At 28.4% G+C, this 27,205-nt stretch overlaps 2 protein-coding genes across 2 annotated transcripts; both read left to right on the top strand.

Moving 5' to 3' along the window:
• Positions 1 to 70: 70 nt before the first annotated feature.
• On the top strand, positions 71 to 7,039 carry LOC113370091 (ras-related protein Rab-5B). Its single transcript, XM_026610755.1, has 7 exons — positions 71 to 334; positions 5,374 to 5,547; positions 5,654 to 5,735; positions 5,903 to 6,086; positions 6,277 to 6,382; positions 6,483 to 6,602; positions 6,902 to 7,039. Exons 2-6 carry the CDS (start codon positions 5,382 to 5,384, stop codon positions 6,590 to 6,592), a joined length of 648 nt encoding a protein of 215 aa, XP_026466540.1. The 5' UTR covers positions 71 to 334; positions 5,374 to 5,381; the 3' UTR covers positions 6,593 to 6,602; positions 6,902 to 7,039.
• A 7,543-nt stretch (positions 7,040 to 14,582) lies between these two features.
• On the top strand, positions 14,583 to 27,175 carry LOC113370282 (dedicator of cytokinesis protein 7). The gene is made up of 37 exons (XM_026610954.1): positions 14,583 to 14,699; positions 14,772 to 14,853; positions 15,335 to 15,513; positions 15,616 to 15,823; positions 15,915 to 16,133; positions 16,217 to 16,338; positions 16,421 to 16,700; positions 17,054 to 17,231; positions 17,404 to 17,597; positions 17,733 to 17,913; positions 18,198 to 18,462; positions 18,586 to 18,733; positions 18,855 to 19,060; positions 20,427 to 20,513; positions 20,580 to 20,748; positions 20,878 to 21,011; positions 21,101 to 21,177; positions 21,282 to 21,727; positions 21,902 to 22,161; positions 22,396 to 22,574; positions 22,665 to 22,828; positions 23,081 to 23,260; positions 23,321 to 23,450; positions 23,557 to 23,759; positions 23,887 to 24,021; positions 24,139 to 24,291; positions 24,471 to 24,629; positions 24,696 to 24,872; positions 25,009 to 25,234; positions 25,300 to 25,429; positions 25,515 to 25,686; positions 25,764 to 25,944; positions 26,029 to 26,174; positions 26,295 to 26,421; positions 26,536 to 26,662; positions 26,809 to 26,958; positions 27,046 to 27,175. Exons 1-37 carry the CDS (start codon positions 14,659 to 14,661, stop codon positions 27,083 to 27,085), a joined length of 6,255 nt encoding a protein of 2,084 aa, XP_026466739.1. The 5' UTR covers positions 14,583 to 14,658; the 3' UTR covers positions 27,086 to 27,175.
• The last annotated feature ends 30 nt before the right edge of the window (positions 27,176 to 27,205 follow it).

The following is a 27,205-nucleotide window of genomic DNA, read 5'->3' as shown; positions in this document are numbered from 1 at the left end:
ACTGATTTGTAACGGTTTTATTTGTTTCATTCGGTCTTCGGTCATACTGCTTGGGCTTGGCACGAATCCACATGAATCGAGGAAGAAGAGCAAGAGAGCGAGCGAGATAATCTATTTCGCATATCAGCTGCTGGCGCTGTCGTTGACGTCGGCCATTTTATATCATATACTTAATTTATCTTGTTATTTACGAATGTATTTTAAAGTCGGTGCTGTTTAGTCTCTAATTAAATTTTGTGCAAAACGTGATGAAAAAATTGTTGTGCAGTGGTTATTCTAATAGAGTATTATTTTAAACAGTATATCCTTATATACATTTCTTTTATATTGCAAGGTAGGTTAGACATTTTAAATTACTATATAATGAGTGCGTCATAATTGAGATAATTTAGAAACATTATCCGTTGTTGTTAATTCTGTGCGAAAAAAATATTCTTTCATGAGAATGCAAAACTATTTGTAACAATGAATCCAAATGGATACATGACACTTCAATTTTTTATGAAATGTTATCTATGACAGCTTGCTTTCTTTGTGCTTTATTAGTTTATTTCAAGGAGATTGTTCTAATGAATTTTACAAATATATATATATAATCCATATATAAATATACGTATATAAACATGAAAATAAAAAGAGCGTAAGCTGTATCTGCGTATTATAAAAAATAGCAATTTATATAAATATTTTTTATCATATTTCCGCCCCTTTTCTGAGTCATTTATTTTGGTTTTTACTTATTTTATTTTTGCTTGCATTTTAGGAAAAATGTATTGCTTGCATTTGTATCAAAATAATTTTTCCTTATGTTATATTTATCAATGACCTGGTTATATCTTTTGCTTTTTGCAATGTGATAAGATACAGTTTTATATTAAGTAAATATATATCGTAATTTTTTGGGCTTACAATAGTTTATATAACTATTATAATTGTCACGCGCATGATAATTTATAAATGTTTATTAACACACAATAGGAGAATTAGTATTAAACGGTTAAATTGAATACTTAAGTATAACTATTTCGCATTTAGCTTTCAAAACTTTCACTATTACCCAAAATATTGTGTTCTGTGTATATTCTTTTACTAATAGACACCCAAGAGAATGTTTATATTTTTATTTTATTAAACAAGGCATAATCTATCAAGCGTGAGAATTCTAAGGATTTTTTTTATATTATTTTGACTTATCTATTTAAATGCTTTTGATTTTGGGATTATGATCTTGTCAGTTATATCAAAACAAAATTAACTTTACTACTAACGGAAGATCATATTATTATCATTGGTATTTGTTTTAAAAGCGAGCTATTGTATAAGAGTACCACATTTGTTCCTCAATTGCCATCTTTTAATTATAAATAATTTTTATTCTCAAACTTTTGCTCCCATGTTTTCGTGTCCTGTGCCCCAACTTTCAATTCCCTGTACTTTTTTCGTGGTTCAATTCGTCATTCAACTGCATTCTTGTTCGCCCTTGCCCTTTTGTATTCTATTTTGTCTTCAATGGTATTGTGCAGAGAGCTTTTCTTTCAAAAATTCGGTAAAGTTGGAGTTGTCTTTTCAAAATTCCACTCCGCAATCATCAGGGTGTGCTATATTTGTTGCCAGTCCATTTCTGTCGTCCTTTCATGGAGTCCATATCTCTAATCCGTAGAGAGGCATGCTTCTTCTGCAGGGCTTGACTCGGTTTGTTTATCAGTAGTGTTTTCCTTTCTGAGAAGACCGATTTGACGCTGGCCCTGATCTCTCACGCCTGATGCCTGTATTTATTTAAGATGCTACCAAATACTTGGTGTGATATTCTCTTACCATATTTAATTTTATGGATATTGATGTTATTATCACTATTCCTGATCATCTTTTGGTTGCGCGGATTTTGTTCATCATATTTTCTAATTCGGTTTCAGTTTTTTATTATAATGTGAGGATATTTGCTTACTTTATGGTGTCGGTTCTCTATACCTCTCTTCAGGACTTCACCTTATGCCTAGAGGTATGTTAGTTTCAACATCTTCAATATCACCATAAGCACCATTCAATTTCGATATATTATCAGGTGTCTCCTGGCTTCTCACTTATGTACTGTTGAATGTTTATTTTTATTTAAATCTAGATCTTCTAAATCGTCGAGTCATGATCTTGGTCTAAAACTGGTCAGATCCCTCATCCTGTGGTCTTTCCGGTTGAAGGAAACCAAAAATGACGGCGGAAAATATTTATTTTTGTATGAAAATAAATATTTATTGAATCAGGTTTGATAAAAATGGCTCATTGTGGATTAGTTGCTAGGCATATGGGAATCCAATCAGAATCTTCAGGTTCGAGTAGTAGTAAAAACGGTTTTTACTTGAAAATATATATAGCAATATGTTTACAAGTTAAAATAGCCTTTACTTGGCATTGCTACATACAATTAAAGTCATCAGTATTAATTATTAATAGTAAATGCAACAGTAAGAGATAGGCCAACCGCTGGGTTGCTATCTATAAAGTCATTGAGAAATAATCAGAACAATTTTATAGGACTATTAAGTTTTAGTTGCTGTAAAAAATTTAAGAAGATTAGAAATAAAATTACTAAATTGATAAACAATTAGCAACAAATCAAAGTTGTGCCATGCAGGAAACTTTATTAAATATTATCTAAGAGACTGATGATTAGCTAATATGATTCGTTTTATACAGCTTCAACAAATTGTTTTATTTATATATTAACTACCCGTAGGATAAGTTATAGTAATGGGTCGAAAATCGAAATAGAAAATTTTTACATTTCTTCACGTTTTAGAGGTTTCTGAACTTTTTAGCATACCTCAGAAAAAATGGATGTGTGTGTGTATGTATGTATGGATACAATATTTCGTCCACGTTTTCGGGCGCACGGATCAACCGATTTGAATGATTCAAAAAATATTCGATTCCTATTGATAGGGAGATGTGCTGATTAGTTTTTGGCAAAGGCAGGCGCAGCCGTTACGGAGATAAAGAGCAAAGAGTGCAGAAAATAGAAATCGAGTTTTTGAGAGAACGGAGCATCCCATTTGAATGATATAAAAAACATTCAATTAGTAATGATTGGGGGAAGTGGTTATTAGTTTTTGGCAATGGCAGGTCCAGCTATTTAACAGATACAGAGCTAAATGTACAAAAAAATTGCGGTTTCTGAGAGAAATAAGCATCCGATTTCAATGATTCAAAAAACTTTCTGCTTGTGTCGACGAAACAATTCCTTTTGGAAAAAAAATCATTTTCCTTTTACTTAATTCAGGTTTCAATTTTAATTCTGGCTGAAGTTTTAAAGCTCACTTATATATAATTCTTATAAATATTAGACAATGTTACAATATTCATAATAATCTATCTGAAAACATTTAATATTTCTCGAACATATCGTTACGGTACGGGAAATTCCAGCAATTAGCTTTAAAGCACGATTCCATACACCACTAGTTATTTTATTAATACTGAATCAGTGTCACATCTCATTATACAAAAAAAAATGTCTTTACAAATTATACTTCCTACAAACGTAAACAAGTTGTTTTTTTGTAATCGGTGTGATGAAAAGATACGTTAAGATTTTTTTTACTTTTTTATATTTTGATTATTATTGATATAGAATATTTCTCCTTCTACGTTTAAAAAGTTAATTCTCAGCTGTGTTTAATCACGGAATAATTCAAATTTGATTCTAATACGATTCGCATTGAGAATCGCATATTTTAATGATGCAAATTTCATAACAACTGACAACTAGATTCCCATGGCCATACGAGATAACTCAAGTTCACATAATTGCCTATATCTTTGGCTTGTGAGTGAATCACATACTTTATGATATCTAATCAATTTATTAACTTATTAGTAAAGCCCTTCAATATGTTTGATTTATTCAATATACGCGTTTATTCTGATACATGTTATTTTATTTTTTTAATACTGGAAATTCTGTGCCAATGAACATTAATATTATTGAAATATAATTAGAACACTTGAATTACCATTCGATTTTTATTTTTTTTAATATATATTTATATATTATATTGTTCATATTTATATTATTTTCAATGGAATCATACTTTACTTCATATATTACTTAATAGTTATTAACTTCCCGTAGGGCGAGTTATAGTAATCGCAAAAAAAATTGAAAATTAAAAATTTTATATATCTTTACGTTTCAAAGGTTTCTGAACATTTTGACATACCTTAGAAAAAATTGATGTATGTGTGTGTGTGTGTGTGTGCGGATACAAGTTTTCGTCGACGATTTTGGGAACACCGATCTACCGATTTGAATAATTCAAAAAACAGTCGATTCGTATTGATAAGAAGACGCGCTGATTAGTTTTTGACAAAGGCATGTCTAGCCTTTCTTAAGATACGGGGCAAAAAGTGCCAAAAACGATAACTCGCTTTTTTAAGAGAATGGAGCGTCCGATTTTAATAATTCAAAAAACATTTTACTTGTATTGACAAGATGAAGAACTGATTAAATTTTTGGCAAGGCAGGTCCAGCGATTATGGACTCTCAATAAAATTAAGTTAAAAAAATGTCATTTGGCGGTCAAAAATGTTTATTGGACATATGTACATCAAATTATCAGATATTTTATAGACATTTTAATAATGTGTACACATTTTGTGTAAATTTTTTTGGGTTCCGTATCAAGATTTTTAATTACGGTACGGGAAGTTCCAGCAATTTAACTTAAGGCCATGCATCCCACTAGTTTTTTTGAATTTTGTTCTTTTATCCTGTGCTGTATCGTAGGATGATTTTTTCTACTTTTTTATAGACAATAGATTTTACAACTCTCCGAAAAGGACACCATGTGAAATTTTAAGAATAAAAATAGGACTTATAAATCGACAGTGATTTTCATATTGAGATTCTTGTAAGAATGAACTTCTTTTTTAATCTGGCCTTGTTATTGTTCTGGTGGAGTTTTCTCGCAAGTGAGTTTAGATGGGTGATCCTCGAGGATGCTTTTGCACTTTACTGAACGTGTTCGTATTTCGTCGTTTACTGTGCTAATGCCGGTGTCTTTATGGATTAATCGATTTGAAACATACTTTGGGGCATTCTTTTAATAACATATTTCGACGTCATTTATTTTTTAAAATGCTTGATTTAGAAAATGATCCCTATAATTGTATGCCGTTTGTCCAAATTGGTTCAATAATGATTTTGAATAAGTAATTTTTTTCAATTTATATTACTTATATGTTTGATAATTACACACTTCTCACACACTTCTCTTTGAAGAACCACATAAAATTATTATTACTAATTAGGCCAATACTTCTATAGAAAAAATAAGTTGTTGTTATAAAAAATTAGTGATATATTTGTTTTCCTTCTAGGAATAAATATGTCTACCAGACAGAACACTGCATCTAGGCCAGTGGCTGGTCAACCACAAGGCAAAATTTGCCAATTCAAATTAGTACTGCTTGGAGAAAGTGCAGTTGGAAAAAGTTCTTTGGTGTTAAGATTTGTCAAGGGGCAGTTTCATGAATATCAAGAGTCTACTATAGGTAAAATGAACTGAAAAATCAAAAATACTTCACACAACTGTTTCAATTATGTTATGCAGTTAATGGTTAAGAATAGTAATATTAAAAACTACTTATTTCATTATAGGTGCTGCGTTTTTAACTCAAACTGTGTGTCTGGATGACACAACGGTTAAATTTGAAATTTGGGATACGGCTGGACAAGAAAGGTATAAATATTTCAATAATTTTGCTATAAGATATCAGTACTATGAAATATTTATAATCAAGGGGATTTGATTTTCTTAAATTAGCCATATTTAATAAATATTAAGATAAATTTATTAATATTAAAATATTAAAATATTATAAATTAAATATTTAAATATATTTAAAGGTACCACAGTTTGGCTCCAATGTACTACAGAGGTGCTCAAGCAGCAATTGTCGTCTATGACATAACGAATCCTGATACATTTGGCCGTGCCAAAACTTGGGTCAAAGAGTTGCAAAGGCAGGCTTCTCCTAGTATTGTGATAGCGCTTGCTGGAAACAAATCAGATTTGGCAAATAAGAGAATGGTTTGTTGAATATTTTTATTTCTAGAGTTATTACTTTCAAAATATTTTTTTTAATATATTACTGTTTTTATTTTTCAAATATTTTTCCTTTAGCAGCTATTTTATCATTTTATTCAGTTCTATCACTAATATTTTGTAATTTATGTGTGATGTTGTGGAACTTGAACATAATTATTTTAATCTGATGCAGGTAGAGTACGATGAAGCGCAGGCTTATGCCGAAGAAAATGGTTTATTATTCATGGAGACTTCAGCAAAAACGGCAATGAATGTGAATGACATATTTCTAGCTATTGGTAATTATTTTTTAGTATTCAAAATTATTTTATTAAGCAGATTGATAAATATTTTTGTACATATTGTATATAAATTTATGTGTATGAATGAATTTTTCAGCTAAGAAACTTCCTAAGAATGATCAAAGCGGTGCTGCTGGAACAGCAAATCAAGGACGTAGGTTAAATGATAGTGAAGCTGGAAAACAAACATCAAATTGTTGCAAGTGATGGCTTACAGGTATTGAATTCTTCATTATGATATTCATATTTTTTAAGCTTTGCGTCTAAAGAGTATGAACCCACTCTTATTCTGAATATTCACCTAGTGTAAATTTATTATTACTCACTTAAAATCTTATTAAATATTTCATATTTTTAAAATGGATAAATAATCGATGTCCAAGTCTTAATTTGGATGATTGATATTAACGGGCCTATGAATTTTTACTTGATCTGTCAATTATGTTTTTTATTATCAATGATATGAATCCTTAATAGAGCTGGATTCATAGCAGTAATAAATATAATTTTTTACAGATTTCAAAAGGAATAATCTTGCAAAACTGTCCGCAACTTGTTACATCATCGTGATTTAAAACTAAAACCACTTGAACATTTATGTAAGAAACACATATATCTTACCAGTTAAGCTCTTTGTGTTTAGTTTCCAAGCAGTTAAATTATATTTATGCTATTCATCTAATGATTATTGATATTGTATTATATATTATTACTATTGTATGATTTTAATAAAAGTTTCTATTTATTTAAATGAATTTTTTGCTTTACGTTGAAATTGTAATTGTAATTCATAGATTATATACATTGGAAATAATATTTCATAGTAATTTTTTCTTGATAAAAATATAAACAATATTCTATGTATTATGAAAACATTTCTGTTATAAAATTCATTTAAAAAACATTCCATTTTGAATAATATAGTATTCAATATAATGTTTCACAATAATACATATTTCAACAAATGTTATTGAGAATTAAATTCATTAATTTTAAATCTTGCGCATGTTCACAACATTCTTTAATTTTGTTGCTGATATGATTTGATACTTATAGTGTCAAGACAATAAGGGAGCTGTATTGATAGGCTTCTTAACATTCTGACATCATTTTGATTCATTTTTATTGTTAAACACAGATCTTGAAACTCGTTTTAGAAAAATGAACACCCTTTTTGCCTTCACTCTATATGTAATGTAATTATTTACAATGCTTATAAAATATGGAAAAAAATGTGATAGATATCTGAAATTGTTTAAATTGGCCATATGCAATCACACACATTTATATGCAAATAATATGGAAAACTGTTAGCAAAGTAATCATAGAAATAATTTTTACAGCTTGCATATAATTTATCTTTGCAGAATAAAATTATGTATAAAAGTGTGTTATTATGAGGGCCATTATTATTGCATAATATTGATATTTTTTATTGTTCATAATAATCAGCATAACTCTTCTCTATAATGATAAAAAAATTAAATAGATTTAATTGTTTTGTTTGACATATTTATTTAGATTTTCCATAATATCAAATGTACTTTATTCTATAATGAAATGAATAATGTTACTCCAAATATAATAGTATGTCTTTCATGATAAATTTATATGTATATATATTATATTTATATATTTGTATATATGCACAATTGTGTATGCTTATATCTTTACATATGTGCAAATATAGTTTTATGGATGTATATAGATGTGTAAGAATATTTTATGTAATTTTTATTAACTCGTTTAAAATTGAGTTTATTACTTCTAAAACCACTTGCAATTTGATTGACTTTTTGGATACTGTTCTAATTAAAGTATGATGCATTTTAAATATGAAAATAGAAATAGTTAACAGTAAACTAAACAAGCTTTGTTGTCTAGTGTAAAATGGAAAAATCATTTATGTTTTTATAGCTTTTAAACATGTTTCAATTTGATAAGTACCATTGCTTTATTTTAGTTGTAATGGTTTTATTTTATTAAATAATTATGGGGATTATAAAAGAGGATGAGATTTCAATTTTATTATAAATTTAAATAAAATATGATGATTTATGTGAGTATTTCCTTTCATTCATTGTTAAAAAAATTCTTTTTTGATATATAAAATATTTATTATATAATAAAATATACATTATTTGAAACTCACAATCTTCTTATTGAGTTTTTGTTATTCTATGGACAATTTGACCTTCATTCATTATTTCTATTAAAATTATAAGTTATAAAAAACTCTTACAAAGTAGGTTAAGTTTTTGATAAATTTAAAACTTCAAATTAAAATATTTATAGCTAAAATTTTAAGTCAATATTTTGTTCTTATGTTTATTTATCATGGTGCATCAGATTATTATTGCGATTAGTTTAACTAAATTAAAATCAAATTAGTAGTTTTAATTACTAATCATTAATTAATTATAGTTACATAAAAGTAACATGATAAATCAGTTCTGAATTTTTGATGTAGAATATAGTGTTCTTTGTAATACATTAATACACTCTAGAAGATCAGGATGCTCATTATATTTTTCAATAATATTGTCAGTATAAAGGTAATGAAATAGAATTCCATCATATACTTTTTCCAATCCAAAATATTTTTTATCAATTGTAGATCCACAAGCTTGGGATAAAGTCTTTATAATCCTCACTCCTCTTAAATAAATTGATGCCAGTCTTAAAGCTTTCGATTTTATTATAATATCATTCTTGTTTACTAAACTAGCAGCATTTTCACATAAATTACATAATAAACAAATTTGTAAAAAATATTTTGATTCCTTCAATCCTATTACATGGTTGTACATCATGTAAGTAACAGTTAGAAAGCTTGGTACCATATAGTTTGGCAAGCTCAAAATATTATCAACATTTAATATGTTGTTGATCGAATGACATAACAAAAGTAACCCTATATGTTTATTTCTTTCTAGTGCACTCCCACTTTGTAATTCAAATATGTCAACATCTGGAAAAGGATGAGGTTCTGGTTTAACATAAGTGGGCCCATTCAAACTGCCAGGCCCGGCACTTATCCATTCTTCAACTCTCACATTTTTATCAGGATGATTTGCAAAACAAATTCCATAAAGTTTTGCACGTAGTGGTCTCCAAAATAGACCTGATAATGGAAGGTCAGTCAGACGAGAATCATCAAATACTGATGATAAGTTAAAGACCTGATATTTTAAAATATTAAATAAGCTTAAACTTAATTTATGCTCCTTTCGAAATTCTTCAATAGTTTTATCCCAAACTGATTCATTTGACTGAAGAAATGAATTGGATTTAATTGTATTTATACCTGTATAAGCAGAAATAGTTTGTTCTATTAACACTGAATTTCTTCTGTCTCTAAACACATCAAATGAAATTTGTTCTAAATCATTAGAGCTGAGGTGAACATTATATTGTTTAATATAAAAAGCAACATAATGAAAAAGTCTATGCCGATTAATATACCCTCGGCATCGAGTTAGATTTTGATGCCATCTTCTCAACATTTCACTGTCAATAAAGTCATTTCCTGATAGTACTGCCATTAATGGAAGCTGACATGCTTGCAAACCAAGTTGCTCTGCTAAAGCTTTTTTATCATAAACATATACAGAATTCGTATTTAAATCAACATCTTTAATTGACCAATAGCTCCAATTTCCCAAAGACATTGCAAAGTCTGAATCTTGAGATAAAATAGCAATACAATTATGCTTCTTAGCATATTCTAAAATTTCTTCATCGCATTCGTGATCAGAAGACATGTGAACCTCACAATATTCAGAAAATACAGTATGAGCGACACTATTCAAAGAAGTCGCCAAAGGAATATCGTTTGGATTTACTTGCTTATTTGCATCTAATGCATCTAAAATATTAAGCACTTTTTCGTGATCTGTCATTCTTCTCCTGATCCAGGAGCTCCTTTTCTTATTTACTACGGTACCATCAAAGAAAACTACCAAGTTTACTTCAAGAGCTTGAAAATATAATATAAATTTCTTAGCATTTTGGTAAAATTGCTGGTATTGCCCATTTGCAAGTTTATCAATATAACAATCACCATAAAATTTATTTAAACATGCAGAACCATCCACAACAATTACACGATTGTCTTTAGGAATATTATTTATGGTATTCAATATGTCCACTTTGTAATATATTTTAGGATGTTTTTCCATATACGATTGCAATCCTTGGATACCCATTATATTCATTCATTCAATAATCATCGATAAAAATTAAAACAGAATTACTTTATCACGAACATAAATTGTTAAAATAAGTTATTCTGAGTAAAAATGTTTGTCATTAATATAAAGTTATTATTTAAAATATATTTACGCATCAAAACTCAATTTATGCCTACAAGAATCCCTTTATTTATATCTGTAAGAGTAAAAATAAATAACGTTTATTTATTTACGTCATGAAACGTCACAGTCGGGTGTCGAGTGCAGAGATAAATAAGCATAAAGTTCGGGGAATTACTATAGTGTTGCCACCTATGATGAATGGAATCGAATATCGAATCACATCAGCTCTTCTTTTGTCTTATCCCTAGACATAGATAATCTTATCTATGGTTATGGCCGTCATAATACAAAATTTTTAACCTTTAAAATGTTTTTGTTCCTGAAATATCAAATATGAGTTTTAAGAAAAATCCGCGTTTAATTAGTATCAAACATAAGTATATTATAATTTAAAAACATGTAGAAATTTATTTATTAAAAATAAACTCTTGTAAATTTATAAATAATACGACATTTTTATGTTTTTATATCATCAATTTAAATAAATGGTTTACGACATATTTTTAATACTTTTCAATATTTATACTAGAGTTTATAATATATAAATAAATTTCTATTTGAAATTAGGTTTATTACTATTTTTTCTATTGTCATTTAATGTGATAGGTAACGTGATCTTAATGCTTGTTGCAGATTTTATGTTAGGTTCTAACTTATTTAGCTTTAATTTCAAGTCTGGGCCTTATATTATAACAAGTTTATTAATTTATTTTTCATCAATAAATTATCAACAGCACTAAATACACATTCAGCTAAATATGAAAATAGAGAGTGTAGCAAAAACTTTTGTGCACATTTTAGTATTTGATGTCAGTTTCTTTACAAATTTAAATTTTGGAAATATTAAACACAATTATGAAAGCATATGTTTCACTAATTACTATAACTCGATACATAAATATTAAAGTAGTGTTGAGTCAATTTTCAAATGCTGTCTTTAAATCTGTTGTGGGGCCCCGCATTGGAATCATTAGAATAGTGTTCCATTTAAAATATTGTTATTTACATATGTAAATTAATGAATTATTAATAAATAATATGCTCCCTAGAATATATAGTAACAGGCTTAAAAAAACTTGAATTGTTTAATATTTTAGTATATATTTATATTCATTTACAAAAGTTATATACAAAAGGTACATTTTAATTTTGTTACTTTCAATAACAGTTTATGTTTGCTTATATCACTATATCATGTTAAATATATTTATACATCTTTTGAATATTAATATATTTTGTTACGAATAATTATTATATATTTATTGATTTCTTTCCCTTTTATGTGATAAGATAATTTTTTGTTTATGGTTATTGTTTTTGTCTTTCCAAATTATAACTCTATAGAAGAGCACCTTAGGTTTTTGGCAAATTAATCTAAATGTTTGAACAAAATGTTTGTTCTTCCTGTATCTATCATATTGCCACCAGTTTATATTAAATTAGTTTTAGAAACTAATCATTTATAGTCTTGCATTTCTTATACAAAGTAGCAATAAATTAATTCTGAATATTTTATGTTAAATCTTGTGTTCTTTGTAATAAATCGATACACTGTAGAAGATCATGGTGTTCCTCATATTTTTGAATAATATTTCCAGTAAAAAGATAATGAAAAAGAATTCCATCATATAATTTTTCCAAACCAAAATATTTTACATCAATTGTAGATCCACAAGCTTGGGACAAAGTTTTCATAATGCCGATTCCTCTTAAATAAATTGATGCCAGTCTTAATGCTTTAGATTTTATTATAATATTATACTTATTTACTAAACTAGCAGCATTTTCACATAAATTACATAATAAACAAATTTGTAAAAAATATTTTGATTCCTTCAATCCTATTACATGGTTGTACATCATGTAAGTAACAGTTAGAAAGCTTGGTATCATATAGTTTGGCAAGCTCAAAATATTATCAACATTTAATATGTTATCAATCGAGTGACATATCAAAAGCAACCCTATATTTTTATTTTTTTCCAGAGCTCTCCCACTTATTAATTCAAATATATCAACACCTGGAAAAGGGTGAGGTACTGGTTTAACAAAAGTGGGTCCATTTAAACTACCAGGACCAGCACTTATCCATTCTTCAACATTAATATTCTCATCAGGGTGATTTGCAAAACATATTCCGTAAAGTTTTGCACGTAATGGTCTCCAAAATAATCCTGATAATGGCAGGTCAGTCAGACGAAAATCATCATATATTGATGATGAATTAAAAACCTTATATTTTAAAATATTAAAAATGGTTAAACTTAATTCATGCTTCTTGTGTATTTCGTCAACAGTTTTATCCCAAAGTGATTCATTTGACTGAAGAAATGAATTGGGTTTAATTATACTTTTTCCTGTATATGAAGAAAGAGTTTGTTCAATTAACACTGATTTTCTTCTATCTTCGAACACATTAAATGAAATATGTTCCAAATCATTAGGACTGAGATGATCATTATATTGTTTAATATAAACGGCAATAGAATGAAAAAGTTGATGCCTATTAATATGTCCTCGGCTTCGGGTTAGATTTTGATGCCATCTTCTTAACATTTCACTGCCAATAAAGTCATTTCCTGATAGTACTGCCATTAATGGAAGCTGGCATTCTTGCAAACCAAGTTGCTCTGCTAAAGCTTTTTTATCATATACGTATGTTGAATTTGTATTTATATCAACGTCTTTAATTGACCAATAGCTCCAATTTCCCAAAGACATTGCAAAGTCTGAATCTTGAGATAAAATAGCCAGGCAATTATGCTTGTTAGCATATTCTAAAATTGCTTCATCACAATCTTGATCACAGGCCATGCGAACCTCACAATATTCAGAGAAAGCAGTCTGAGTAACACTATTCAATGCTGTCGGCATAGGAATATTATTTGGATTTACCCGTTTATTAGCATTTAATAAATCTAAAATATTAAGTAGTTTTTCTTGTTGTGCTATTCTCCTTTTAATCCAAGAACTCCTTTTCTTATTTACCACAGTACCATCAAAGAAAACTACCAAATTTACTTCAAGGGATTTAAAATATAATATAAATTTCTTAGCATTTTGATAAGATTGCTGGTATTGCCCATTTGCAAGTTTATCAATATAACAATCACCATAAAATTTAGTTAAACAAGCAGAACCATCCACAACAATTACACGATTGTCTTTAGGAATATTATTTATGGTATTCAATATGTCCACTTTGTAATATATTTTAGGATTTTTTTCCATATACGATTGCAATCCTGGGATACCCATAATATTCTCGTAGAACGATTATCAATAAATATATAAATTAAAATAATTAAAAATATATAATTGAAGTTGAAACAAATTATTTTAATTAAGAATGTTTGTCATTAATGCAAAGTAATTATTATTAATTAAAATATGTTTATTAATATTTTTCTGTTTATGTTTCAGACCATAAATTATACTTCTAGACAATATGAGGAATATTCATATTCATACTGATCATTATCAAATTCAGATCATTATATGCTCCTCAAATGTAATTTATTTATATCTTGAAACATGATTTTCAGAGGATCTCTCTACAAGATTTTGACAATTACACTATTTATGGAGATTAGAATTAGATAGAGCGAAATATTATAATATTATGTTTTTCACACCTGAGGTTCAAAAAAAAAATTTATGAACTTTATAAAATGTGTAAATTTAATTCCGTCCATTGTCTGGTTCATTATTATATTGGTTATTGGCCTGGTTCACGTCTGTTGGCCTGTCATGCATTTTGCATTATACTGAACCTAGATGTCACTAAAGAATTGTTGTGGAGTTGTCAAATTTAGAAGATTGGTTGTTTATAAATGTTTTAATCAAATTATTTACAATTTTATAATTAATAATCTAAAATTAAACTAATTATCTATTATTAAAGATGTTATTACCAAAGTGATCTTATATTTAGTGCACTTTATAATATTTTTCGCGATGGCTTCGGTACATAGAGCTTTTGCTCAAAAACTTTCCAAGTATGTTACTAGTTTCTTTAACAATTAAACTAATATTTTAAACAATCAATTCTAATTTATTTTATATTATAGGCAACACGCGGCTGATGTAAGGAAAAATATAGCAACATATCAACCAACTAATTATGGGCAGATATCGGGATGCTCTTCATCTGTAATGTTTTCAATCAGTTTTCAAAACTAAAATACTACAATTTGTGCCATGCAAATATAATTACCATAAAATTTCTTCAAATATTTTTAACAAGAGTTTTGTTCTCATATACGTATACAGCTAATTACACACACCCAGAAATATATTATTAAATACAAATATATTATTATTTTTATTATTAATTAAGACATTTATAATAGTAATAAATAAACAATAAGTGCTCTGCCCAAGTGTGAGACATTTTTATAAACTTATCAAATATGTTTACAAACCATATTTGGAACTACATATTTTTAATTAGTAATTGTGTGTGTAATTTATATTGAATTTTTGAGCAAAAACAACATGACTTTTAAAATTATTTGCTTCATGCACTATAAAAAATGGTTTAAAAAGCATTATTTATAGGAGTTCACTTAACTTTATTTTAATAATTCATAATTATCAAGAAAATTTTTAATTGCTATTTAATATTACATAGGTATCACTTTGTGATCTAGCCGAACCTCTGGATTATGAGGATTTCTTGTTGCAAAATATATCTTTGATAGATCGTGACAATTTGAAACCCATTCTTGATTTTCCTACCAATGATATAGATATTGTGAAAATTGATCGGAAAATACGAACTGTTTGTCGCGTTGTTCCAGATGAAGATGTGTAAGAATACCATTGAATTTTCTGATTATGTCTATTTAAATATTTATACATATTTATAAATAAAAGTAAGTGTAAAAAACGAATTTAAATTTGTTTTTATAGCTCTGAGCTGCCACTTCATGTTCGCGAGTGCGTTGAGTGTTACACCCGTGATTGGTCAGTTCTGTCCCACAATTTCCGACATCTATCTAGTTCAGCCTGGATACGCGGAAATCCATGGATTAATGCAGCCGGCACTTCTTGTTCTAATCCAAGACACGAGTTTCAAGTTGACACTTTGGATTCTGCTAGAGATGATAATAGTTGCCGTGTATGAACAAGCCATTTTTAATTTAAAAATTTTCATCAGTTTGTTAAAATATTGTTGAAAAAAATAAAATATATTACTTTTTTTAACTTAGTCAGACTCACTGCCTCCAAGCCGGCACTCAGTGGCATCATTATCATCTTGTTCTGAAAGCGAGAGCACTGATGCTGATGGCCAAACACCTCGCGGTTCTTGGGCTTCATTGGATCTTAGGAGTTCTGTTAGTGATTCACTTATACCAGGTCTTTTGCAAGGAAAAAGTCCTGAGCTTGTAGATCAATCAAATGAAGAAAAACGATTTGAAAATCGAGAGGTAAACTTTTTTTTTATATACAAAAATATATTGATAAGTGTTCATATGAATAATTTTTAATATATTCCTGTTATTTTTTGCAGGAATGTTTATTTTCATTATTTCCTGAACCAGAAATGGATGAATATGTTGAAAGAAGAATTCCTGCTGAAATTCCATCTGAACATATGGGTCATAGAATATTAGTAAAGTGTCTTCAATTAAAGTAAGATTTTACCATTTTTTTTATAAATAAATATATTACATTGTGATTTTTATTATAATTGGAATTTCAATTTGGATTTCAGATTGGATTTGGAAGTTGAGCCAATATTTGCATCAATGGCACTGTACGATGCAAAAGAAAGGAAGAAAGTTTCAGAAAATTTTTATTTCGATATGAATAGTGATCAGATAAAAAGAATGCTTACATCTCATGTACCATATGTGGATGTAAGTACTCTTAGCAGAGCAGCTGTTTTTGATATCACTCATGTCAGTCCCGATCTATTCATTGTAGTACGTCTTGAGAAGGTTCTTCAAGGGGACATAAGTGAATGTATTGAACCTTATTTGAAAGATGACAAGGTAAATTTGTGTTATTGATTTAGTTCATAAAGTATGGATAATACTTCAGGCATCTTTATTAGTTGAATAAATTCTTGTATACATAAAAAGTATTAAATAAACCTAGAAAATTTATACTATAATTATGCAATAGGAAGTTCATTATATCATATCAAATTTGCAATGTAAATAATGTATATAATTAATATCAATTATAAATTTACTGTTGATACTTTTTAAGCTAATAAATGATTTAAGAAAAATAGACAAATTTGATACATTTATTTATTAAGTGTGTCATAGTATAATCTGGAACAGATACTTAATTTTTGGTCTATCCTGAATAAATTTTTTTTTTTTTTTTTAATGATCAGAATCGAGAAAAAGTGCGATCTAATGCAGCAGCGTCTTGTGAACGTTTAGGCAAGTATCGTATGCCTTTTGCTTGGACAGCAGTTTATCTAATGAATGTTATTAATGGTGGCACCAGTCTGGAGCGGAGTGATAGCGACCGAGAAACTGGGAGTACATGCAGTTCCTCCAATAGTTTGGGTTAGTTAATAAATACTGAAAAAATATTAAATATTACTAACAATTTAGATATATTTGTATTTTACTTACAATGAATAAATATTTTCAAACTTTTTGATTTGATTAAATTTTAATTATATTATCAGCACAATTGATTTGAAATTATTGAACGAAGAGCTTATCTAAATTACAGATCGTAAGAGTAATACAAGTGGTTTCGATAGTTTACGAAAGCGTGCTACAGATATGAGTGGCACCCTTGGTCGAAGAGGATCTTTAGAAAGACGTTGTAATGAAAAACGACGTTCGTGGCCGACTGACGAATATGTAAATAACTTGTATAATTTTAAACCTATCACTCTCACGGTTACAAGTTTTTTCAAACAAGTAAGTGAATTTATTTAATTAAATAATTTATTATTGAGCCATTTATATTAGATTTTCTTACATAATATTTGTTGAAAATTAACTATATATTAATAATCATATTAATAATAAATTATTAATAATAATATGTTTTAGGAATCTGACAAGCTGAAAGAAGACGATCTCTATAAATTTTTATTAGATTTAAAGCGACCATGCTCAGCGTTGAAAAAATTAAAGTGCATACCAGGATCATTAAAGTTAGATATTTCTCCTTATTCGGGTGACTTGAAATATGCACTTACACCAGAGCTTTCTAAGATTGCACCATACCCAGGTGAATTTCTTTTATCATAGAAAAAGATGTTTTAGTTATTTTTTTTTAATATTGTTTAATAAATTTAGTTTTAAATAATTGAATGTAATGTTGATAAAAATCTGGTTCAATTCTTAATTGAGTTTTAAATGTGTGAAATTGAATAATATTTTCAAATCGTATTACTAAGTAGTACTAAACAATATAAATCATCTCACATGAAATATTTTTGTAAATTCAGTAATGTAAGAATTATCCGATAATGATAGTTTTTTTTTAAATCAATTTATCTATTTTTTTTAAAGATGATAACAGCCGTCCAGTGAAAGAAATACTTGAGTTTCCTTTCCAACCGATCTATGTTCCACACTTTTCCTACCGGAACTTGTTATATGTAAGTCCTCGTGAATTGAATTTTTCATCACGAGCAGGATCAGCTCGTAACATTACTGTGCGTGTACAACTAATGTGTGGAGAGTCTCAACAGCATGCTTTGCCAGCAATATTTGCAAAGAGTTCTTGTCCAGAATTTACAACAGAGGCTTATACTGCTGTTAGCTACCATAATAAGTAAGCCCTCTTTATTTTGCTTGATAATACTTATGACTAGTTTGGTCATACTGAAGTATTAAAGCACATTGTTGTTTTTCTAGTAATAATTGTTGCATTGCTAGTAATAATTTAATTTTTCAGGACACCAGTATTTTATGATGAAATTAAAGCTCGATTGCCTGCAGCTTTAGGTTCTCAGCATCATTTATTATTCACATTTTATCACATATCATGCCAAAGAAAACCTCAGGAAGTTAATAGTTCTGTAGAAACACCAGTTGGATATTCAGTAAGTAACATAAATTATATTTAGTAATTACTTATAATTACTATCAATAGAACTTTACATTTTTTACATTAAAGATCTTTTTATATTATTATTCATTACCTAATATTTTAATATTATTTAGTGGCTACCTATCATAGTTGATGACTGTATTAATACTGGCGAATTCTGTTTGCCTGTAATGGCAGAGCCACCACCACCAAATTATTCATTTATTTCGCCTGAGGTTTGTTTGCCGGGAATGAAATGGATTGATAACCATAGACCTTTATTCACAGTTCTCGTTGACTCTGTGACATCAGTTTATGCTCAGGATAAATACATTGACAGGTAAAGGAAATGTTTCCATGGTAATAAATAGATTCTGTCTAATTTTTCCGATGAAGCCAGTTAACAATGAGTAAAATTTTATTTGAAATAAATAAAGGATGAATGATTTTTCTGTGATATTTAATTACTTCTTTGCTAAGGGATGAAAATTTCTTTGCTTTTTGTCAGGAATTATAAAAGAAATGAAATGATTTTATTTTTTATTTATGTACAAGGATACAAATATACATATTTTGTATATTTACAATACTTTCTAAAAATATTACATAGAATACAATAAATTGGTTTTCATAAAATCCTTTTATATATATATATATATATATATATATATATATATATATATCCATACACATGTATATAAAATTAGTCATGTCTACAAGAATTTTTTTGTTTTATTCATAGCACAGGGTTTTTATAAACTTATTTGAAAATTTGGTTTTTATTTGATAAAATCATTGCAATGCAATATTATTTGATTTCTCATCGGAAACAGTCTCACATTTGCTCAGCATGTCGAGTTCTTCACGTAATTGGTTATTTTCAAATTGTAGCTTTTTATACTTTTCTTCTAGACGTCTCAGTATTTCCTTATAAATTTGAGGTATATTTTTTTCTTCTTTGATTAGCATTTTTTGAATGTGTTCTCGTTTGTTACGATTTCTCTCCCGATATTCATGCAACATCTTAAGGTCTTCTAGAAGCCTGCACTTCTTTGATATGGCGTTATTGGTTGCGGAGCTATCTGCTTCACAGTCCGAACTTGCTGGTGAATCTATATTGCTCATCCTGATGTAAAATTAAAATGTGACTTTATTCAAATAATTAAAGGATTTGATGTTCTAATGATTCTTCAATGAGTTTGTTCTATAAAGCCGAGGAAATTTATATTTTTATTGTTTGTTTGACATGACTGGTTTGAAATGTATGTTATTGATGTACATTTGTTTTTTGAAATAGTTTGAAAAGACTTTAATGGAATGGAATTATTAATAATATTTTCTATATCATAATTATTTGACAAAAGATGCATTATATGTAGCTGTAATAATTAAAATATAACATTATTATTGCCAATTCATAAAAATTTATGCTAGTCTACTGTTCTAATATTCGATAAGTCTGTTTCGCTGAATTTTTCATTTCAATGGAACCTCTTGTATGAAGATATTAGATAATTTTTTTTACTTTGCATTTTTCTTAGTTTTAAATTAATTATTAAATACATAATAAAATAAAATATGTTTATATATTGCATATTTGATTTATTTATATAATTTTAATATGTTTTAATGCATTTAATTTAATTTAATGAGAAATATTAAATAATTTATTTAAAATTTTTATTACTCTTATTTACTATTTGCAGATTTTTTTATCTATGCGATGTTATAGCGGGTGGAAAAATACCAGCACGGATAGGCGAAGATAATATAGAGAATGAATTGAAGCAAAGGTAATTTTTAACACGTTTGATTAAGATTTTAGTTTAATGAGCTCTGATTATAAAATTCACTTTTAGAATACTTGATTTGCAATATGCAAAACCAGAACCTTTAGTTCGTAACCTGGTGCGAGTATTTGACAAACTTTTACAACTTTTAGTGCATCCTATAAAAATTGGTGGCCTCACTTTGTGCGTCGGTTCTACTTTGTTTCATGCATTATCGGTTATTGTTAATAACATAGGGGTGAGTAATGGTTAATAATTCAAGTTAAATAATTTTTATATTAAAACAAAGATTACAAAAATGGTTTTGTACTATTATTAGTACAAGTTAGTATAGATCTTACATTACTATAGATTTATATATTTGCAGCTTCTGCAGGATTTTTCCACTGAACTACATGGCAGACAAGCTATATTGAGTACTTATATTTCTTATCAGTGCTCGATGCCTCATCCGTTGTCGCAAACTGCAGGTTCTCCTTTATCTCCGACTAAAATCAGCAGGTCAATTTTATACAATAACTAATTGTATTTTATATTATTAGATATTATAGTATTATTTAGATAGATTATTAAATTCCTTTATTTCACAGGAGTAATAGTGAATCAGATATCAATACTGATTATTCACCAACAAAAAGTGTTGATAGAACTACTAGTATGAGAGCAGGTGAATTTTTAAATTTTTATTTCCCTGATTATTTATTTTGAATGTTAATTTATTAGATTTTACATATTAAATATCTCTTTGGAATAAGTATTTCGTTTTTTAAGGGACCAATGATGCTCCTTATATGCAAAGTAACAATATAAAAATTGTTCATGAAGAAATCGCACTGCAATGGGTTGTATCAAGTGGAAAATCTCGTGACTTGGCAATGGCTAATGCTTGGTTTTTATTTGAACTAATGATCAAAAGTATGGCTGAACATTTGGCTCACAATAATACCCTCAAGTCTCCTAGAAAATCTCGATTTTCGCATCAATATGTGGATGATATAACCACATTAGTAAATTTGGTTACTTCAGAAGTCATTTCGAAGCACTCAGCTGATGTAAAACTATCTCAATCTCTTAATGCTGCATTAGCATTCTTTTGTTTTGATTTATTCAGTATTATGGATAGAGGTTTTGTTTTTGGTCTTATAAGAAGCCACTTTAAGCAGATCACTGCCAAAATTGGTGCCTTACCTGATGCTACTGTTTTAATAGAGTACAAGGTATGGAAATTGATTTATCAGATATTTTGGAATAGCCTCATTTTTATTTTATTTTTAGCATTCAATACAAAATTCAAATGTACAATATTTGAAAATGTTGTATATTAAATAGAAATAGATTAGGCTAATATTGCAATTAGATTCATATTGAAATAATATCCATTTGGATTCCAGCTGGATTTCTTACGCATTGTTTGCAGTCATGAGCATTTTGTGGCATTGAATCTTCCATTTGGAACTCCGTATACGAGTCCGCAATCTAATCCTCCTAGCCCAACACCGTCCATGTCTTCGGTGAACAGCCAATCATCTTTTATCAGCACTTTAGTTTCAGGAGATCGTTCTTGCTATTCAGAACTTGGACCTGAATTCCGATCACATCATTTCTTGATAGGACTCTTATTGTCTGAACTGGCTGCAGTAATGGATGTTCAGTAAGTTAACAGAAATATAACTATACAATATATTTAAATTATATTTAAAACATAAAATATTTTTAATTCTGCTGTTTAAGTATGTATAATATTCTGATTTTATATAACTATATAAATAATAAGGAATTATTGGCAGGTTTCTATCAGAATATAGAACAATTATTGAACTTTAATTATGCCTAATCAGGAAAAGAACTTATTTCACAGTTGTTTAAATGTTTCTGATAATTTCAGAAATCCGGGCTTGCATTCCAAAGCTGTGTTGTGTGTACGAAATTTACTTGCTTGTCATGACAGTGATATAAGATATTGTGATCAAGCAGCAAAAGCTCGTGTTGCTGCACTATACATTCCTTTGTTAGCCATTGTGATGGATTGTATGCCTCAACTATATCAACACTATGAAACTAGAGGTACGGCACTTACAATTTGTTAAACAACTTACTCTTAAGACAATATATATGTTTTGTAAATCAATAACTCAACAATATATTTTGTTTTAGATCGTCTACTTTCAATGGGATTAGAAAGTAATCAACCAGCTAATCAGCCTAGTTCTATTTCAGAAGGATCTTTTTCTCAAGCAACTGAATTAAATCAAAATGTTGCTATGGCGATTGCAGGACCAGCAATGCCTGAAAGAGAACATCAAGGATACTTAAACCAGGTAAATTGCAATTTAATGACACTAAAAATATTTTTAATTGTCTGGATTTTAAACAGAGTTGTATGTTCTCGAAAATGCGATTTGCGATTTTGATGAAATTGACACATATTGTTACTATACTTTGCCAAGATTTTGACCAAAATTTAAAGTTGGAACATTCAATAATTTCTAAGATATGCGAGGTTGATGGCTCCGCGCTCAATACTAACATTTCTCTAGAGCAAAGTAATTAATGTGTGATAATATTTTCAGTCCAACCGGAAAATCACACTATCTAGTGAAACTACACGCCACTTACTATGTTGCTTTTTGTGGGTTTTAAAAACTCTAGATAAAAATGCCACAACTCAATGGGGCTCCACATTATCTCCAAGAAGATTGCATCAACTATTACAAGTTCTCAATATTTGTATAGCGTGTTTTGAGTACAAGGCTAGTATTCAATTGACTTCAATTTATGTTTGTATATATAAAATTAACAATTTATTATAGGGTAAAAAGGAAATGTTAAAATGTGCTAAGCAAAACTTTCGCAAAGCCCCAACTGATATCAAGTCGAGACTTGAGGATATGATTTTAGGACAAGGCTCTGCTAGAAGTGAGTTGATTCAACGACGTAAAGGTAAATATGATGTTTTGAAATATTTATTTTTATTGTTAGTCATTTAACATGATTTTCATATTTAATATCTCAGCAATGTATTTGCCAAATATAATTCATTTTACAGAAAAAAATCCTCCACCATCTCCTGCTGGAGGCAGCCAGACATCAACTTTAAGATGGCGTAGAGAGCAGTTATCATATAAATCTTCATCAGCATCAGCACACAGCGATGCTATGCGCAATATGCATTGTGAACTGGAAGCCTTTCAAAATTGGGCAGCAGAAGCTTCTTTTATAGTTCTTGATACCTTGGAAAGAATTGTTCAAGTATGGTCATAATAAGTATTGCAAAATTTTGCAATTTTAATATATTTTAATTGAAAGAATGTTTAAATGATATTTATTTGTGTACATAATATGTTAATTTATTTGTATGTAATTAAATTTATTTTAGATTGCTGTTTCTACTGATTGCCACCATAATATTTTAGGTACTGTATTGAAAGTTTTATTACATGCTTTATCAAGAAACCAAAGTACTGCTGTTTTGCAAAGTATGTTTGCAACTCAAAGATCTTTAGTTTTTAAGGTAAATAGAAATTATTGATACATAATTAAGATAAAATATTTCTAGACAAATTTATTTGAGAAATAATGCAATAATGCAAGCATTTTACAATTTATATCATATTAAAATTTGTTGCAGTTTCACTCTATAATATTCGATGAGGAAAATGAACAATGTTCTGATTTATGTCTTATATTATTGAAGCATTGTAGTTCTCATTTATCCAGTGTGAGATCTCATGCAGCTGCTTCTTTGTATCTTTTAATGAGACAAACATTTGAAATTGGAAATGTAAGTAGCAGTTATATTTATTTACAGGCATGATATATAGTTAGATTATAAATTAACTTCAAAAAGTTGTAAAGTTTATACATATTTTTTACTGAGATGTTATAAGAATCTGACGAGTTTTTTCCTCAATTCATAATTATTTACTTAACATCATTATTGTATTTTTTTCCCTTTTTTAGAATTTTGCTCGAGTGAAAATGCAAGTGACTATGTCTTTAAGCTCGCTGGTTGGTACCAGCAATAGTTTCAGTGAAGGTTCTTTAAGAAGATCTCTGAAAACAATTTTAGTTTATTCAGAAGCTGATGTAGAATTACTGCATACTACATTTCCCGAACAAGTTAGTTCATAAAATTATTATCAATAAAATTAAGAATTTTTTTTATAGTAAAATGTTTATTTTCAGGTCAAAGATTTATTATTTAATTTACACATGATATTGTCAGATACTGTGAAAATGAAAGAGTATCAGGAAGATCCAGAAATGTTGTTAGATTTAATGTATAGGATTGCAAAAGGGTATCGCAATTCACCAGATTTAAGATTGACCTGGTTGGCTAATATGGCACAGAAGCATATGGAGGTATTTATAATTATCCTGTGATAAATCAATCTGGTTGCTCATGGTGATTCAACTCACGGGCAGTACCACCCATTGTATATTGTATGTCAATATGACTTGCACTTGAATATATTAAAATTTTGGTTCTTTTATTTAGAGGAACAATCACACTGAAGCTGGTATGTGCCTGGTGCATTCAGCGGCCCTTGTTGCTGAATATCTACAGATGCTAGAATCTTTACCTCATATGCCAGTTGGTGCAGCTGCTTTGCAAAGTGTTACTCCTAATGCTGTTCAAGAGTCTGCAGTTTCAGATGACGTCCTCAGTCCTGGTGATGAAGCTGGTTGTTTGGGAAGAGATTTTACAGAAGCTGGTTTATTAGGTAAAGTGAACATAGAGTGTAAATTTAAATTAAGCAATATTATTAAATTATGTTCTTATTTTTAGGACTTTTAGAGCATGCTGCTAGTTCATTTCAGTTGGCTGGAATGTATGAGACAATGAGCGATGTATACAGTATTTTAATACCAATAGCTAAAGCTAATAGAGATTACAAGAAACTTGCTAACATACATAAGTATGATTATATATAATATCCAATTATATCTTTTTTTTTATTTTTGATTTTAAAATAATATTATATTTATTTATTAATAATATAGTAAACTTCATGAAGCTTATACAAGAATTGAGCAGCTCCATGGAAAACGAGTTTTTGGAACATATTTCCGTGTCGCTTTTTACGGCGAAAAGTTTGGTGATTTAGATGGTCAGGAATTTATTTATAAAGAACCTACTTTGACAAAACTACCAGAAATTTTCAGCAGATTAGAGGTAATTTTATATTTTTACCAACAATTATCTTTATTATTTCATAATATATTTATTATAAATTACTCTTTGATCAACAGAACTTCTACAATGATCGATTTGGCCCTGACTCTGTGTGTATCATAAAGGATTCCAATGTAGTTGATACTTCATTATTAAATCCAGATAAAGCTTATATTCAAATAACATATGTTGAGCCATATTTTGAGCCTTATGAACTGCGACATCGTCAGACTTATTTTGAACGCAATTTCAACATAAGTAAGTGTATTATTTAATATATTATATTAGAGATATTATTTAAAAATAATTTTAATAAGAATGTATTTATGTTATTTATTTCAGAGCGATTTATATTTGCTACACCATTTACACCTGCTGGTAGAGCTCACGGAGAATTACATGAGCAGTGTAAAAGAAAAACAATTTTAACTACTGCTAATCATTTTCCATATGTTAAAACCAGAATTCAGGTTATTCATAGAAAGCAAGTAAGTACAGGTTGCATAATTATGTACATTAAAACAGTCTGGTATATATTATCTAATTTTTCATGAATTATACATAATCTTGATTTTGTTATATTTAGAATATTTAAATTATTTTTTCAGATTGTGCTGTCTCCTATAGAAGTCGCTATAGAAGATATACAGAAGAAAACGAATGAATTGTCCAATGCAACACTTCAAGAACCCCCGGATCCCAAAATTTTACAAATGGTGCTACAAGGCTGTATTGGTAAACTTTTTTTTATTATTTAATTATGTTTATAAAAGAATATTTATATATATATATACACAGTTGTTTATTTATTTATACAAATACATGCAAATACATAATATTGTTTTTTAGGTACAACGGTTAACCAAGGACCTCTGGAAATGGCTTTAGTATTTTTATCGAGCTTTCCAGATACAACAAAAACTCCTACTAAACTACAGAATAAGTTGAGATTATGCTTTAAAGATTTTTCAAAAAAGTAAGATACAAACGTTTTTATTAAAATTTTTAATTAAAATATAAATTAGTAGTTTGTATATAAGTACATATATAAATTTATATGCCAAGATACTGAGAGAGAGATATATATATTGTTAAATCAATGATGGAGATTTTTCTTTTTAGATGTCATGATGCCTTAAAGAAGAATAAAAATTTGATTGGTATCGATCAAAAGGATTACCAAAGAGAATTAGAAAGAAATTATCAAAGGTTCACAGAACGCTTATCTCCCTTAATAACAATCACTCCTGCACAAGCAGTAGCTATAGCTAGGTAACGTGAGCAGACAATTGAGCCAGAATTATGTTTTATCAAATTTTTATTATTCAAATTATAATAAAATACATTTTTCAATTACAGTTCTGGAGGGCACATAAAGTCCACTCCACTGCGCTGGTAATGATTTCAATGCAATTTTTATGTAAGTTGATTTGATTATTTTAGGATCATTGGGATTTATGGGCCATCCAAATATAACAGATCTTTAAAATATCATAAGAAAATATTTATATAGGTATTT

This window comes from Ctenocephalides felis, unplaced genomic scaffold (genome assembly GCF_003426905.1).
Source record: "Ctenocephalides felis isolate EL2017-DRISC unplaced genomic scaffold, ASM342690v1 CF-g0.4_SCAFFOLD_01492, whole genome shotgun sequence".
Lineage (NCBI taxonomy): Eukaryota > Metazoa > Arthropoda > Insecta > Siphonaptera > Pulicidae > Ctenocephalides > Ctenocephalides felis.
Note: the sequence above shows the minus strand (reverse complement) of the source record. Positions and strands in the feature narration are given on the sequence as shown.